The following is a 14,225-nucleotide window of genomic DNA, read 5'->3' on the forward strand; positions in this document are numbered from 1 at the left end:
TCCAAGCTTTCTGTCCTCTGAGCTTGAGGAATCTAAAGTAGATACAGTAATGTTTCTATTTTGCTCTGCTTTAGATTTCTTTTTGAAGATTTTTTAAAATTCTTTTTCTTCCCCATCTGGAACAAAATTCAACATTAGAACCCTGTTATAACTGAAGTTCTAGCAGCTGGAAGCAAATGAAAAATGACAGGCCTCGATTCTCAGAGAGTGAGAGAACTGTTGCAGTGCAGTTTGAAGGTTTATTTGGTCGGACACTTGTGAGTGCGCTGCTGGAATGCAGCCTCCTCCTCCAGCTCAGGTAGCTGTGTGCACCAAGGTTGCCACCTCCCCACCAAGAGGAACGTACCCAGGTCCCTGTGAGGCCTGGGCAGCAGCCGCGTGCAGGAAGCTGCAGATCGAGGACTCACTCTCCTCTCTGCAAGTCTCTAAGCTTGCTTCGCTGAAAATGTGACATGATTAGAATGATAAAAAAAAAAAATTGGAATAAATAGCTTTATTCTGATTATTCCAGCTGGCAAGCTTTCATTCTTTACAGTCAGTAGTCCTGCTCTTTGCTTGGTTAACAAAAAAAACAAACGTGCCCCAAGTAGACCCGCTCCATAGGAAAGGGAAGTGTGAGCAGGAGGTGCCCAGGTGACGGCGGTGTGGGCCACGCCTCTGCCCTGCTTCCCCGGGGTCTCTGGGGTAATAGGTCACCCCAGCTCTTGCTGCTTTCCAGGCAGATATGTCCACCTGTGAAGCCCTTGAGTTAGTTAAGTCCCATCTGACAGGTGGTGTGGAGGGAAGGAAAGATGAGCTGGAGCGCTGGGCAGGGGCCTCAAATCTTTATAAAAGTCACAGAAGGCATTGTTAGACTTTTGGTGAAATCTAATCTAATAAAATGAAATGGGGCTTCCTGTTGAAGCTAAAACTCCAATACTTTGGTCACCTGATGCAAAGAACTGACTCATTTGAAAAGACCCTGATGCTGGGAAAGATTGAAGGCAGGAGGAGAAGGGGATGAGAGGATGAGATGGTGGGATGGCATCACTAACTCAATGGACATGAGTTTGAGTAAACTGCGGGAGTTGGTTATAGACAGGGAGGCCTGGCATGCTGCAGTTCATGGGTTCGCAAAGAGTCAGACGATTGAACTGACTGACTTCCTCCATCTGGTAGTTAGACCCTTAAAAAAAAAACAAATTTTGGAAACAAATTTAAAAGGTGTAAGAATTACATTGTGGCATCTTTCCTATGTGAGGTTGTAGAAATCGGGTTGTGGTTTGAGAAGAGTTCAATAGAAAAGTACTGTGTAAAGTGTCTTGCTTTTTGAGCATTTTGCAGTAATATACTTATTTATAGTTTTAGGGCACATAATTTACTCTTTTTCAATGTATTTGATAATGAAATGTTTTTAAAGAGTATTTCTAAATTCCTGAATCTTGCAAACGTATAAATAACAGTGATTATTTCCTGCCTGCTTCATTGCATTTCTGCTATTTTTAAAATGCTAAAAGCTAATGTTAAATGCCGTTCTGAAAATGACCCAGATTAAGGTCCTGATTATGGGACGTGTATGTATATTTGCTTCTATTGGAAACCTAGAGATTGCTTTACAGCTTAGTCCTGCCACCATCAGAGCACAGTGGTGCATTCTCACCGATCTGAAAATAACTTTTGTTTCCCTGTCATTGTTAACAGAGGTGAGAAACTGCCTTAAGCTAGAGAAACGCATGAAGGCAAAGACAGTACATTTCACAAAAGGAAAGCCATTTTGGACTAAAAGCAATGAGATCGTTTATAAATTATATTTAACTTCCCCAAAGAAATGTTCTTACACAGTTATATCTTCCTTTCTTATTTGACGATACCTATAGACAAGTATTTCTTTCCGTGAATACATTATGCAGCTTTTGCCAAATTTTTAAAAACATTTTATTTATTTTTTTAACTTTTATTTTGTATTGGAGTATAGCCGATTAACAAAATTGTGATAGTTTCAGGTGGACAGAAAAGGGACTTAGCCATACAAATCCGTGTATCCATTCTCCCCTGAACTCCCCTCCCATCCAGGCTGCCACATGACGTTGAGCAGAGTTCCCTGTGCTACTCAGTAGGTCCTTGGCTTTGCCTGTAGTTCTGTGTAATATGGACAAAGTTGTTTATAATGTACTTTACTCTCATGGATGATGTTCTTGTTTTACTTTAGGATATTGAAAAAGCCTATGAAATTGTCTGCCAAGAAGGATCTAACTTAAATCCAGATCTTGGAGAGCTGGTAGTTGTTCCTTTGTATCCAAAAGAGAAATGTGCACTGTTCAAGCCAAACGATGAAACGGAAAAAAGATGCCCGGTTTATCAGAGACGAGTGGTGTTGACGGCTAGCTCCGGAGAATCTTTGATCTGTAGCAACACAGTCAAGTTTGTTATTGATGTGGGTGTGGAGAGAAGAAAGGTAATTATTATTGAGCAGGTAAATTGCCTAAACTGAGCAGGGCAGTTATCAGACTGCTGACCATTGTCTTGGGTTCCTGTCATTTTGCGATCTGGGGACTTCTCTGTTTGGCCATGTGTGCAGAGAAGCGCTGTTGCGTGCAGTAACCAGAGTCTTGAGCATAGGCAACTGCCTTTCATTAGCAGGCTGGAAGTCTGGAAAGTTAAACTGATTGAGGTGCTAACGGAAAAAGTTTTAAGGAAACACAACTACTAAAGCAAATTACTTGACTCCCGAACTAATCTTTGCTTCCATACATGTCTTAGGTTTTTGGTGGCCTCTTTATCAAAGTAATTAGCATCTTCTCCCAGGTAATTTACTAGAGATTAGGTTCAAGTACACTGACTTTTATTTAAGAAAATTTTGGCTTTATTGTTGACATGGTAAAGTTCCATCCTAAATTTAAAAATGTATGCTTTTAATCACTGCCCTTAAAAATTAGGAAAAACGGGAATAGGATGGCTCAAGCTCTCAGACAGTGGGGTTTCGGAAGTCCTAGCCTGTAAACTGAAAAAAACTGAAAAGAACCTACCCTGAGTGTTGCTCCATTTACTGTTAGGAGGTGCTGTGTCAGTTTTATCCCCCCAGGAGACTACAGGTCTCCTAAGTATCCGTGATTACTATGACAGAGCCATTCCAGCCATTGGAAGGTTTCCTCGGAACCCGTTTGGCTTGACCTTACAGCATTTATCCACCATTCAGAGAACCCAGGCTTATCACTTAACCTTTCAACTTACCCCTGAGAAGAATCACTGTCAGTGCCATCTGTAGCTTTATATTAGCCTATTGGACCGGGAAGGCCCAGCGTGCGTTATAGAGGTGAGACCCTTGGGGGGGGTCACAGTCCATTTGACTAGAAGCTTGAGGAAACGCAGCATTGTCAGAGGATCATCCTTTTGTCCATGGGGCACGTGAGTATCTGTCCCCATCGGGCAGCGTGGCGCTTTGAGAAGCAGCATCCGTGTTTCAGCAGACGATGCAGAGCCCTCATATTCACAGAAGCCACACTGAAAGCAGACAGCCCTTCAATCCATTTATCAAAGCCCTTGCAGTTTCCATCTCAAGGCAAGTGAAGCAATAGCAAATGTCGTACAAAATGAACGAGTCAGTAGCAGAGCAGTTCATGAAGTCAGGTGCTGCAAACAGCAGTCACTTCCGGGTGACCGGCCCGTGGGGTCTTGAGTGAGCCGATGCTCAAGCCGCTGTCCTTCCGTTCAAAGGTGTACAACCCCAGGATCAGAGCAGACTCACTCGTCACGCAGCCCATCAGCCAGAGCCAGGCCGAGACCCGCAAGCAGCTCCTCGGCGCCTCTCCCTCAGGTAGCCCCGCGGGCCCCGGAGCCACGCACGGCGGTTCCCGTCTGCTGGCACCCCAGATGCGTCAGCCCCGCCTTTGCCCGGTTTCTTCCAGGAAAACTCTTCTGTCTGTACTCCGAAGAATTTGCCTCCAGGGACATGCGGCTGCTGAAGCCAGCAGAGATGCAGGAAGCCAACCTCACGAGCACGGTGCTCTTCATGAAGAGAGTGGACATCGCGGGCCTGGGCCACTGTGACTTCATGAACAGACCCGGTAGGCACGGGCGCGGGCCGGCAGGGCACCCGGCTGCAGCCCTGCCCGCTTAGCTCCTGCCCACCCCCGTCCTAAGAGCGGGTGGCCCCCTGGCAGAGCAAGCAGCCTGGGGCTTTGATTTGTCCTAAAGCATTGTCTCCACTAAAGGTAAACATTCTCCGAAGTCATCTGAAAATTTTGTAAAAAAAAAAAAAAAAAAAAAGGCACCCTCTGGGAAATACCCGTCCTGACACTGGAATTGTCTGCCATTGGACACAGGGAGACAGGTGGCCAGGCCAGTGGAAGCCGGGGTGGCGCTGAGACCTACCCTAGAACCATAGGGGGTTTAATGTTGAAACTCTGCCAGTAAAGACTTGGAAGACCAGTTACTTTGGGCACCCTTGGAATCTAAGGTTTTCAATAGACTTCTCCCTAGAGGAGCAGTGGATCTCCAGGAGGAGAGGGACCGGGTGAGCGCCTTGTCTCGTCCAAGACAGACCTCCTTCCTTCTCTGTAGCATCTTCTCCCTCGGAGCCGTCTGTTCTTGCAGGGAAAGGGTCGCTGTTCTCCAGCAGAAGCTCAGGCATGCAGGAGAGAGAGGCCTACATTGAACGCATGTAAAGGAGGCCGTGGCATTCAGGTTCTTGGGAGAATGAGCACGTTACTGGGATAACAGCCATGCAGTCCCAAGCCTGAGGCTTGACCCTGAGGCTATCAGCCAGCTTGGTTTGGCACAGAGCTTCCCCATCTGAGAAGAGGTTCATTAGGCCTGGGCCCTTCCTTACTAGCTGAAGTGATAGGTACATTAGTGATAAACATACCTTGAGATGGTAGCTCAGAGGAAAGACGCCGTCACAGGAAGGTTGTAAAACGTAAGCAAGCAAATGCAAGCGAGTGAACTCAGAATGCGTTTGTCTTCTATAGCGGCGGTTGGAGGGGACGGGCTGGGGCCCTGGGGGGTGAGTGATGAGGTCCAGAAAGGCTGGGAAACCAGGATTCCTTTAGCCATGAGCCCTTACCTCGAAAATGGTGAAGCCCCCTGCCCTTGGGTCTCGCTCTGGTCCCTGAGGGAAAGGGAGTCTGGAAGGCGGGGGTGGGTCACTCACATCCATCTCTCCAGTCTCTCCCTGGAGACTCCAGGGCATCTGTTGCCAGCCAGCCAGTCATCACTCCAGACACCACCCCCTGAAGAAACAGGTTTTATTTTTGAAAATTGCTTATGCTGGGCTTCCCTGGTGGCTCAGACGGTAAAGCATCTGCCTGCAGTGCAGGGGGGACCCAGGTTCAATCCCTGGGTCGGGAAGATCCCCTGGAGGAGGAAATGGCAACCCACTCCAGTACTCTTGCCTGGAAAATTCCATGGACTGAGGAGACTGGTGGGCTATAGTCCATGGGGTCGCAAAGAGCCGGACACGACTGAGTGGCTTCACTTTTTCTTTCATGTTGATTGCCTGGGCATCTTGTTTTCAAGCCAGTAGTTACTTGGTGGACCAGCATGACGAGAGAAGAGCAGGCCTTGTAACGTCCAAGATTTTAAAAAGCAAATGGCACAGCACAGCCAGAGTGCAGAGGAACTGCTGTGTTTCTCAGTGGTCACCCTCTGCCGCTCACTCTGTGCCTGGGGCTTAGAGCCGAGAGCGGGGAACAAATGGGTGAGGGAAACGATTTATTCTTGTCTCCTGGCAGTATGCACATAACTGTTTCTGCTTTGCTTTGGGGAAATACAACCGTGGATTAACTCTGACTCATCGTTTTGAAAGGGGGAAAAAAAAGATGATGGTTGCAGCTGCTGCCTTTAATGCCGCTCGTAAATGAAACGCGCAGATGCAGCATAGCCGCCTCTGCAGGACTCGCGGCCACGTGAGGCGGATTTGGCGTCACTAGGCTCTTCATCCAGTTCCCTTGGCCTGTGTGTGCGTGCGTGCTTAGTCACTCAGTCGTGTCCGACTCTGTGACCCCATGAACTACAGCCCGCCAGGCTCCTCGGTCCGTGGGGATTCTCCAGGCAAGAACACTGGAGTGGGTTGCCATGCCCTCCCCCAGGGTCCCTTGGCACAGCTCTCTTAAAAAAAAAAAAATTCCTCATTTTCTAAGCTGGTGCTGAGGACTGACCTCCATGGTGAGTGGAGGACGCAGTCCCTGTTGATCAGGGTCAGGGAGTCCAGGGCCAGCCGACCACTTGAGGTGGTCCTAGGCCTCTTCCCTCTGGGAGGGCAGGGGAGCGCCGTCAGCACGGGCGGGGACAAGCTCGCTGAGCCCAGGCCCACGCCAGACGTCACCTTGGTATCTGGCCTCAGAGCTCGTTTTGCTGGCGGCCAGACGACTGGCATTGGAACCATCTGTGAAGAGTGGACCCAAATGCAGACTTGCCGGACGTGGCATTTGGGACGAGACAGGGCCGTCTCAGAGACGGGGGAAGGAGGAAAGGGCAGGATCGGGTCAGGGCCCCGAAGATGGCGTCCAGACCCTTGGCCTGTGGGGCTGAGGCTGGGACTTCTCAGCCTCTGAATCAGGGAGTCAAGATGCTCCGCAGTTTTCTCTTCGAGGAGCCTGCTTGGTGAGTGCACCCGAGAAGTGGTGGGTCATCACGGGAAACGCAAGATTCTGCTCTGGAGTTTACAAAGGGGCTAAAACATAACGGTCTGTGTGAAGAGATCGGAGGGGAAATGGGCCGTGGGAGGGAGCCTGGCGTGAATCCCTCCATCCCCGGCAGGGAGCGTGCTGCGGGTTGCCCCCAGATAGCCAGGATTCGACCCCAGCGCTGGCAGGAGGCCCCACCTCGGTTTTTGAATGCACAGAGGCCACATGTCATCTGCCTGAGGCCACACAGAGCTGACTGCTGTTCCTAGACGGCGGGGAGGAGGGTGGAGAAGAGGCACGAAGGTGCTGAAACCCACGAGAGCCAGTGTCGTGAGGCTCTCGGGAGCGAGAGGAGGTCATTTTTCAGAATGAAAAGAAAATCTGAGTGAGAGCTTAGAAGACACAGAAGGGAAGCACCTGCAGCCCTCGGAACCCGTTCAGCTCTTTGTGGGCCCAGCGACTCTGTTTTTGGGCCCAGCTGGTGGAGGCTGAACGGGAATGCCAGCCTTCCTCGAGCTTGGGGAGGGAGGGAAACGGGGCTGTCCTCGGCACACTGGGCCAGAGGCGGCCAGGATTGCAGGCACCCCAGCGCCCTGGCCCTCGTTACCAGTTGCGTGACATTCGGCCACTCAGGCTAGCATCAGCCCAAGCGGGTTGCGGTAAGGACGTGGGGTGTCCTGTGACCCCAAGCCTTGCCTCTGGGACCCTCGAGGGCAGAGGCTGAACGGCACAGGCACGCAGCTTCCTGTCTCCAGCTCTGCATTCTTCTCTCCCCTGCTGAGCACCTGGGTGGAGGTCCCCATGACAGGGAAGGGAACACTCTGCTATTTGACATCGAAAATCTTGGCAGACTTTTCAAGGCCATAGGAAAGATGCCACGTGAGGCTGTTGGTTCTGGAAATGACACAGCAGAGCCCTGGACCCATCGGACCTGCGCTCTTGCTTCGGATCAGTGCTGAGCCCTCCATCTGGCTGTGGGCTCAACCCTTATTCTAGACAAACAGCCTTTCTGTGAGCAGCCTTTCTGCAGGTGCTGTGGCATGAAAACGCAGATTCCATGTTGGAGCCTGGCATTTGGGCTTCCGTGGGAAGAGGATGCAGGAAAGAGTGTGTCAGTAGCCCTCCAGGTGACTCTGAGTGATGGCTGTGGGGCAGGCGTGTGACCTCGCAGTGAGCTATCCCGCAGGGAGTACAGTGGCGATGTTTTGTTCATATTGAAATTGCCTTTGGAGTAGAGCAGCGTGATTTTGCAGTGTTGTAAAGAAGAGGCCTGGCACTAAACATCTACATTCCATTTGTTAGCATTATTTACCGTGGATTACACTTAAACAGCACTACCATAAAGAATCCTCATCTAAACCCTTTTGCTTTTACCTACAATTTTATGGGCTGTACCAGGGAGCTGGCTTAAAACGTAGAATGTAATATTAGCAAACCTTATGCAGTTATTTTTATGAGTGCTCCTTCACCTGTATCATCTGCATTCATTAACTTGCTCTTTCTAGCATAATGAAACCCCCAAGAACTTCCTCTCTTCCGCTGCTGTTAGGACCGGGAGCAGAGTCATGATGTTATTTCCACCAGTCACCCTGTGTGCAGCCAACTCAACTCCAGGGTATAAAAACGAGGAGCAGTGCCCTCCGGGGACAGAGGCTGGCTGTCCAGCCAGATCCTCACAGGGACAGTTCCCAGAGATCCTGTAACTTACGATGAAGCAGCTTTGCTGACTTATGGAAGCTGGTTTCTAAACAGCTCTCAGTAGTTAAGTTTGCACTCCCAGCCCCTCCTGCCCTGTTTAATCCAAGATGCTTATTTCTGCTGCTGCTGCCTCTTGAACCTTCTCGGGCAGGTCAGGTGTTACTTTTGATTTCAGGGCTTGCTGATGGCACCTTGGACTAAATACTTTTTCTAAGGAGCCCATCTGCTTACTTCCCTGGGACTGGGACTTCTCAAGGCCTCACCCTTGCCTCAGGGTCTCTAACTGCACAAATGGCAAGTAGCTCTTTCGCTTCCTTGTCTGCTGTTGCTGTCATCTGTGTGAGTTCCGGGTCAGCTTCGATTGGTGCGTTTTTCTCTTTATTGTGGGATCACATTTTCCTACCACGTGTTTTTTATTGGATGCCAGACACAGTCCGTCTCACTGCATTGGATATTGGACATTTCATATTCCTATAAGTATTCTCGAGCTTGCCCTGGGCTGCAGGATGATCCTTTCAGGGGTTGATTTCAGGATTATGTAGGTGGCACTAGAACCGCGCTTATGGGGTGGGGGGCGGTGGGGAGCGTAGTTATTATTTCCTCCCCAGAGCCCCATGAACCGTGAAGCTTTGCAGCCTGGCTGGTGGGAATGGGCCTGTCGGAGACCGCATGGGTGCACCAGGCACAGATCCTGTCCCTCCTGGCCTGGAGTGGTTTCTCCTATGGGCCCTGCTGACTGAGCGAGGGGCCCTCGTCCACCTGAGTCCTCCTGCAGAGCGCTCTCCTCTCAGGAAGCTGACCTGCAAACTCTGACCCACGCCCCCCCCCCCCCGAGTCTCCAGGGACCCTCAGCACCACCTCCATGATGTGGGGAACCTGGCAGCTCCCCCAGCTCCCCTCCTCCCACCACAGCCGGGAAACTCAGGGCAGTGAAGCTCCCTGAGTGATGGCCCCTCTCAGGAATCACTGCCGTTCACTGCCTGGTGGTCTCTGCCTCGCAGACTGTTGATTCCCATGTTTTGCTTATTGTTTGTTCTGTGTGGGAGGGCAAATCCAGTACCTGTTGCCCCATCTTGGTGGTATGAGACTTTCTAATTGTCAATTTTGTCTTCCCCAGCACCAGAGAGTCTGATGCAGGCTCTGGAAGACTTAGATTACCTGGCAGCACTGGACAACGATGGAAATCTATCTGAGTTCGGAATCATCATGTCAGAGTTCCCTCTTGATCCACAACTCTCCAAGTCCATCTTAGCATCCTGTGAATTTGACTGTGTCGATGAAATGCTCACCATCGCTGCCATGGTGACAGGTAGTCCAGTCCTTTTGTACTGCAGCAGGTATAGATTTGAATGAGATCCACTGACATGGGAACGGAATATTCCAATTCAAACAGATTGAAAAGGTAGAAAAGGGTAAGAATTATCTTAATATGAAAAATACCTAAGTAAAAACCCAGAGGGTTTCTTAGATCAGACAGGTGACAGCACACCAAGCTTGCTTTTGCTGCAGTAACGGGTACCAACCAAGAGGCACTCGTCACCGGAAGTGTTCTTACCCCTGCCGATCTCGCGTGTGTTTCCTGTCTCCTCCCACCTCATTCGCCTTGGTTTATAGGTCTGAATAGATTCCTTTACTGGCAGAGCAAATCAGAGGCTCTGCTGCATCAGAACCTGGGTTCCGGTCCTGTCCCTGGGCCTCTGAGGCCCCAGGTCCCCCGGCTCCGGCTGTAATACAGGCAGGGTGTCCGCTGTGCCAAGCAGCCCTGAGTAAGGCTAATAGGAACACGCGCATGATGACAGCTCACCCTGAGCGTCTCTGATTTCTAAGTAAACAAGGAAAACACGTTATTCCCAGAAGACGGGCAGGGCTGCACGCGGCAGTGAGCCCCCCTCCGCCTGCTGTGCTGAAGGGAATGCTCATTATCGCCAACCTTCTGACTTTTCATGTCTTAAAGCTCCTAATTGCTTTTCGCACCTGTCCCACGGAGCTGAGGAGGCCGCCCTGTCTTCCTGGAAGACGTTCTTACATCCCGATGGAGATCACTTCACCCTCATCAACATCTACAAGGCCTACCAGGACACGAATCTCAACGCCACCAGTGAGCGTAAGTGAAGGCTCGGTGTTCTCAGAAATCACCTCCTAGTCATCCTCTCCTTCCCAGAACAAAGCCGCGTTATGATTCAGCAAACATCCTCTCTCCCCCGAGCCCCTGGGTCACCTGAGCAGCACGGCGCTCCATGCCCCCCTTGTGCACCCACAGGTTTAACCGTAAAGACACCCTCCTGCTCCCGCAGACGGGGCCCTGTGTCCACACACCCCGGCACCCAGCCCACAGCCTCCAGAGCGAGCCTGCTGGGGCCACAGGGACGGGAGACCTGGACTTGCCCGGCACGGCCCTGCCCTCTTGGGCCCGGGGAGAAGGAAAGAACTGCCATCTCCAGGTGGCCAGCAGCCAGAGCTGCGTCTTGTGCTGCTTCTGACATGGCAGGTTCACTGCTAGATGGAGAATGTGATCACTCAAAACAAAACACACACACACACACCACCCCCAGCTCCAGGTAGTGGTAACGAAGGGGTGGGTGAGCTGAGGGAGACTGAGCTTGGCCGAGGAGGGGATGAGAGAGGAGGGGTGTTCAGGGAGTAGAGTAGCCCGTGGAAAACATGCAGCAGAGGACAGGTTGTGTCTGAACCACGGTGGGTTATGTTCCCACTTACAGGGGTAACGGAAAGGCAAACTCCTCCACGGGAGACTGTTCCAGCCTTAAAGACAGGAAGGGGATCTCAGAGGCCAAGAGGGCGGAGCACTGATGCAGAGGCGGCCAGAGAACTGGCTTCCAGGAGGGTTACCAGGCCCACCTTTGTCCTCCATGATGCTTCTCTTGCCTCCTCTGCTCCAACGAGGGTGTGAAAAAGTACTTGAAGTAAAGCGAAAAACGTGACAGCAGTCAGAACGGCAGAACGGTACGGAGCAGGGAGTGAGTTTTTAACGCTAAGAAGAAACAGTTGTCAGCGAGGTACCCAGGGAATTTGGCAGCATCTTTGGCGAGCAGGCCGGATGACTTGGTCATCACGTGACCAAGTGCGTGCTTTCACGGCTCCAGGTAGGCCGGATGACTTGGACAGGACAGCGCCGAAGGTCTGCAGTCCCCGTGCCAGGCCACGTGCGCTCCCAGGTCAAGGCACAACCGGGTCCAGCTTCTGTCATCCCAGCTGGAGAGAAAGAGGACTTCACACTGTTGGAGGGGACTGACTTTTAATGTGTCAATAAAACTTGGAACTCGGGCAGGCGAGCTTAACTGCAGCATTGATTCCCAAGTCAGCCTAGTAGTGATCCTTTCCTTACTAAGACATGTGAGATATTTTCATGGAGCAGAGATGTGTACTGTAAGCTTTTCCCTCCTAGCCTGATTAAATGTTGTGGCCACGTACATCCTGGCCGTGCACACGCTGGACAAAATGTTGATCTTTAAGACAGTCTCTCCTGCCCCTCGCGATCCAGATTAAGGGTCAGTGCTAGGACCCTGCACTTCACACAGCTGGCAGGATCTCGGAGTCCCTGCAGCCGCTCCAGGTCCTGCACCCTCTCTGCGCCTGGCAGAGCCACCAGAGGCCTCTGTCCTTGCCGCCACCGGCTCACGGGACAACCTTTTTAGGAGACAGAGGACGCAGAGATAAGAGCGTGTCCAGCCTGGGCTCTCGGCTGTGACAGGTCACGTCTCAGCAGCCTTTTGTTGGTTCCTTCCTAGACTGTGTGGAAAAGTGGTGTCACGATTACTTCCTCAACTGCTCAGCACTCAGGACAGCAGAGGTCATCCGAGCTGAACTCTTAGAAATCATCAAGCGGATCGAGCTTCCCTACACAGAACCTGCCTTCGGCTCAAAGGAGAACACTCTGAACATAAAGAAAGCTCTTCTGTCTGGTTACTTTATGCAGGTAAGAATGGATAAGGCCACCTGCGGTGCGGTCTTTACAAAAATCTCACATATTCAGGACATCCTGTCAGAAGTCTCACTTAGGGTGATTATTTTATTGGTGTGAAAACCCGTATACGTTACTCAATGTTCAGTATTTAAATACGTCCCCTCAAGGGAGTGAAGAGCTAAGCTAGACGGTTCCCTTTGTCTGAAAGGACAGATCTTTCTCATCAGAGGGAGCTCTTACAGCACTCTGGCTGAACGTCAGTTGCAGTTCCTCACGGCACCTGGCTGTTCCCACTTGACTGGTGATGTGGCGCCCGACAGGTAGACAGCATCCCGTCGGTTTCTTTCCTGGAGCAAAGGCTGCCTAAGGCAGCTGCTCTGAACTATTAATAAAGCCTGTTACAGAAATGCACGCATCCTTCACATCACAGTGAGCAGCACTGTGGCATTTGAGCATGGATTTCCTCATCTGTATGGAAACAGATGTCACAGGGTTATGGTGAGGAATTAAATGAGCCAAAACGTCAGGTGTAAAGCACTGGACGTCTGTGTGCAGTCCACGACACGGCAGGAAACAGCTTTATTTCTTGACCAGAACCTTCACCTTTGCACCCATGCTGTTTTGGCATGCTGCCCTGAAACTGATGAAATTAGTCCACATCCTTATCGCTGGCTCTTAAGTTTTGGGCAAAACATGTATACGTCTTACTTTCTGTATCTGAAAATGGAAGATGTGTAGTGAATCAGTAGTTTATTCTCTATGGAGTAGTTTGGAATTTTTAACACGGTATTTTTGCCGTATGCATTTCTGCATTCACACGCCGCCTTTCCTCCTCCGTGCCACCGCCTCTCAGATCGCTCGGGACGTGGACGGGGCGGGCAACTACCTGATGCTCACGCACAAGCAGGTCGCACAGCTGCACCCGCGCTCCTGCTACTCCGTCGCTGGGAGAATGCCCGAGTGGGTCCTCTTCCACAAATTCAGCATCGCCAGCAACAACTACATCAGGACCGCCTCCGAGATCGCGCCCGAGCTGTGAGTGCAAGTGGAGCGAAAGGGCTCTCTCTTTGATTCCTACTTGATGCGCACGTGGCAGATGGGTTTCCTTACATTCAGTAGAAGTAGCTTATACGACTGCTAATCTAAGTTTGTGTGGAGCATAGCTAGTAAAGGCAGGTCTCTGTAGATGACTAAGAAAGGCCCGTGCCTCAGGTTACAGCAGAGAGAGAGAATGCAGTCTAGAAACACAGGGCCAAGCATGGCACGCTGAGGAGGCAGAGCCCGCAGGTGCAGACCTTGCAGTGAGCCTGGCCACCTCTCACGACAGTGAGCACTGAGACTGAAGCAAGCGCGAAAAGGCAGGACGGAGGCGAGGCTGGGAGCAGGTGGGTACGAGAGGTAGAGGGCTTACGGACCACAGAGAGGGTTTGGAGTTGATCCTAAGTGCGGTATAAGGCAGTCAGAGGGTTTTAAGCCAGAGTAACGTCTTCCATCGGGAAGGTCGCTGGTTGCACAGTGAACAGCCTGCAGGGAGAGCGGTGTGGATGGACTGTCTCACAGCCGCCGCAGGTGCGGGCCCACTGGGAATTTGCCACTCCCGCTCGGGCAGCTGATCTTTCCAGCCAGGAGCCAGGAGCAACTACAGGTGTGTCCAGCTTCAGCAGCTGGAAAGTGTGCTGTTAGTAAGAGATGCAAACACACTCCCTCCGTCACACACCGAGTTCTCCCGAGCACCTGATCTGACCTGCTGCAGAACTGTGAAGGCCTTGGGGGAAAAACCAGTCTCCCCAGTGGTTAGTGACAGAGAGAACCCAGCTTCTCCTAGAAATGCAGCTGGACTGGTCCTACGAGAACCACAAAGTACTCATCCTACAAAGGCAGACTGAGTGACTGAGAAGTTCAGACTAATCGAGATTCTGGAGGCACACCCTCCAGGCCTGGGAAGGGTCCAGTCATGTTTGCTTGGTAATCTCTCACCACTAATAATTTTTTGTTTTTAACAG

The 14,225-nt window shown here is 51.1% G+C and overlaps 1 protein-coding gene across 1 annotated transcript in view; it reads left to right on the top strand.

The window, feature by feature from the left end:
• Nucleotides 1-14,225, top strand: part of DHX32 (DEAH-box helicase 32 (putative)) — a 51,185-nt gene that overhangs the window by 36,447 nt on the left and 513 nt on the right. Inside the window, exons 5-11 of the mRNA XM_018041245.1 lie at nucleotides 2,189-2,434; nucleotides 3,694-3,793; nucleotides 3,885-4,043; nucleotides 9,418-9,609; nucleotides 10,255-10,404; nucleotides 12,047-12,234; nucleotides 13,076-13,257. Of these exons, the coding sequence (XP_017896734.1) occupies nucleotides 2,189-2,434; nucleotides 3,694-3,793; nucleotides 3,885-4,043; nucleotides 9,418-9,609; nucleotides 10,255-10,404; nucleotides 12,047-12,234; nucleotides 13,076-13,257 (1,217 nt within the window). The remainder of the gene's footprint in view (nucleotides 1-2,188; nucleotides 2,435-3,693; nucleotides 3,794-3,884; nucleotides 4,044-9,417; nucleotides 9,610-10,254; nucleotides 10,405-12,046; nucleotides 12,235-13,075; nucleotides 13,258-14,225) is intronic.

This window comes from Capra hircus, chromosome 26 (assembly GCF_001704415.2).
Source record: "Capra hircus breed San Clemente chromosome 26, ASM170441v1, whole genome shotgun sequence".
NCBI classification, from domain to species: Eukaryota; Metazoa; Chordata; class Mammalia; order Artiodactyla; family Bovidae; genus Capra; species Capra hircus.